General features: G+C 51.0%; 1 protein-coding gene across 1 annotated transcript in view; it reads left to right on the forward strand.

Annotated features, from left to right (window-relative positions):
- Positions 1 to 234: 234 nt before the first annotated feature.
- Positions 235 to 1,224, forward strand: part of VOLCADRAFT_105577 (uncharacterized protein) — a gene marked incomplete at both ends in the record, with an annotated part of 9,094 nt that continues 8,104 nt past the window's right edge. The window contains 2 exons of the mRNA XM_002952477.1: positions 235 to 343; positions 719 to 880. Of these exons, the coding sequence (XP_002952523.1) occupies positions 235 to 343; positions 719 to 880 (271 nt within the window). The remainder of the gene's footprint in view (positions 344 to 718; positions 881 to 1,224) is intronic.

A 1,224-nucleotide genomic window follows, 5' to 3' on the forward strand; every position in this document is an offset into this window, starting at 1 on the left:
AAGGGTATGGGCCACACGGCGAGCCATCGAAAAAGGTGAAAGTTGCATATTAGTCGCTATTTTAACGGATAAATGTTGGAATCGGATTGGAGGCCCTACACCCCATCTCCAACCAAGCCTCGACACTAGGGTGCACAACTAATGCATTCTTGCAGTTTATTTCGAACCTTAGGGTTGATGCCTCTGGTCTTGCAGGTGGGCATGTGCGCCCTGTATGCTTGCGCCTCTCAAACAATGGCAGCGGTGCCCAGCAGCAGGAATAGGAGTCTTGGAGCGCAGGTTACTTCCGGCCGGTCAGCACTGCTAGTGCTGACGCTGGCAGCTGTCCTACTTGCTGTCACCGGTAAGGGTCCCTAATCTCTATCTCAGAAATTTCGATTTCAATGTACTCCAGCGCCCTACAAAGCAACGCAGACACTCCTGGTCATTGGCCATCGTTGCCAGCAGCAGTATTAATCGTTGCCAATCCTCTTAATGTGCTGCTGGTTGGTAATGTTCTTGCTGCTGACTCTGACCGACCTACTCTTGACCACCTTTGCTATGCGTGCGTGGGAGCGAGAGAGAAATGATCTTGTAAAACAACCTTGTAGGTTCGTTAGCTCGCACCTTGTTAGGATGCTTCTGGCTATCCAGGATCATCTGAGCATCCTTTCCATTATACCCGGGTATAGGTTTGAATGCTGTGGAAGGCGCCCCTCGACCACCAAAACCTCCAAAGCCATCACCTCGCCCGCCATCACCTCGCCCGCCATCGCCTCGGCCGCCATCACCGCGCCCGCCATCACCGCGCTCATCAAGCCCGCCACCACTGCGCCAGTCTCCACCCCCTCCACGCCCAAACAAGGCACCCCGTCCCCCCCCCCCCCTACCCCGCCACCCGGTGAGCATACGAATATCCAGTGTTTTTTTTTAAGTAATATATTACTTTTAAGGAATAAAGAAGCCTTTTTGGCCTTTGGAAATAAGGAACAAAGTGAGGCCGATCCGTACATTTTCATTCCTTCAGCCAAAAACGTCCATTGCTGCCAGATTGCTCCGTAGTGTGCAGAACTTAGTATTATCGATCATAAAATAGATATGAGGGGCCGTAAGAAGGTCAAGCCCGTGAGTCAACGCGGCATAGCAGAATGTATGACCGGTCCTTCCATAGACAAACACGCAAAAGGCAACGACTTGAACGCCGAACAAACACAAAAACAGCAAGATAAGTTTAAATTTTTTCCT

The sequence above is a fragment of the Volvox carteri genome, assembly GCF_000143455.1.
Source record: "Volvox carteri f. nagariensis unplaced genomic scaffold VOLCAscaffold_30, whole genome shotgun sequence".
In the NCBI taxonomy this organism is placed as follows: Eukaryota; Viridiplantae; Chlorophyta; class Chlorophyceae; order Chlamydomonadales; family Volvocaceae; genus Volvox; species Volvox carteri.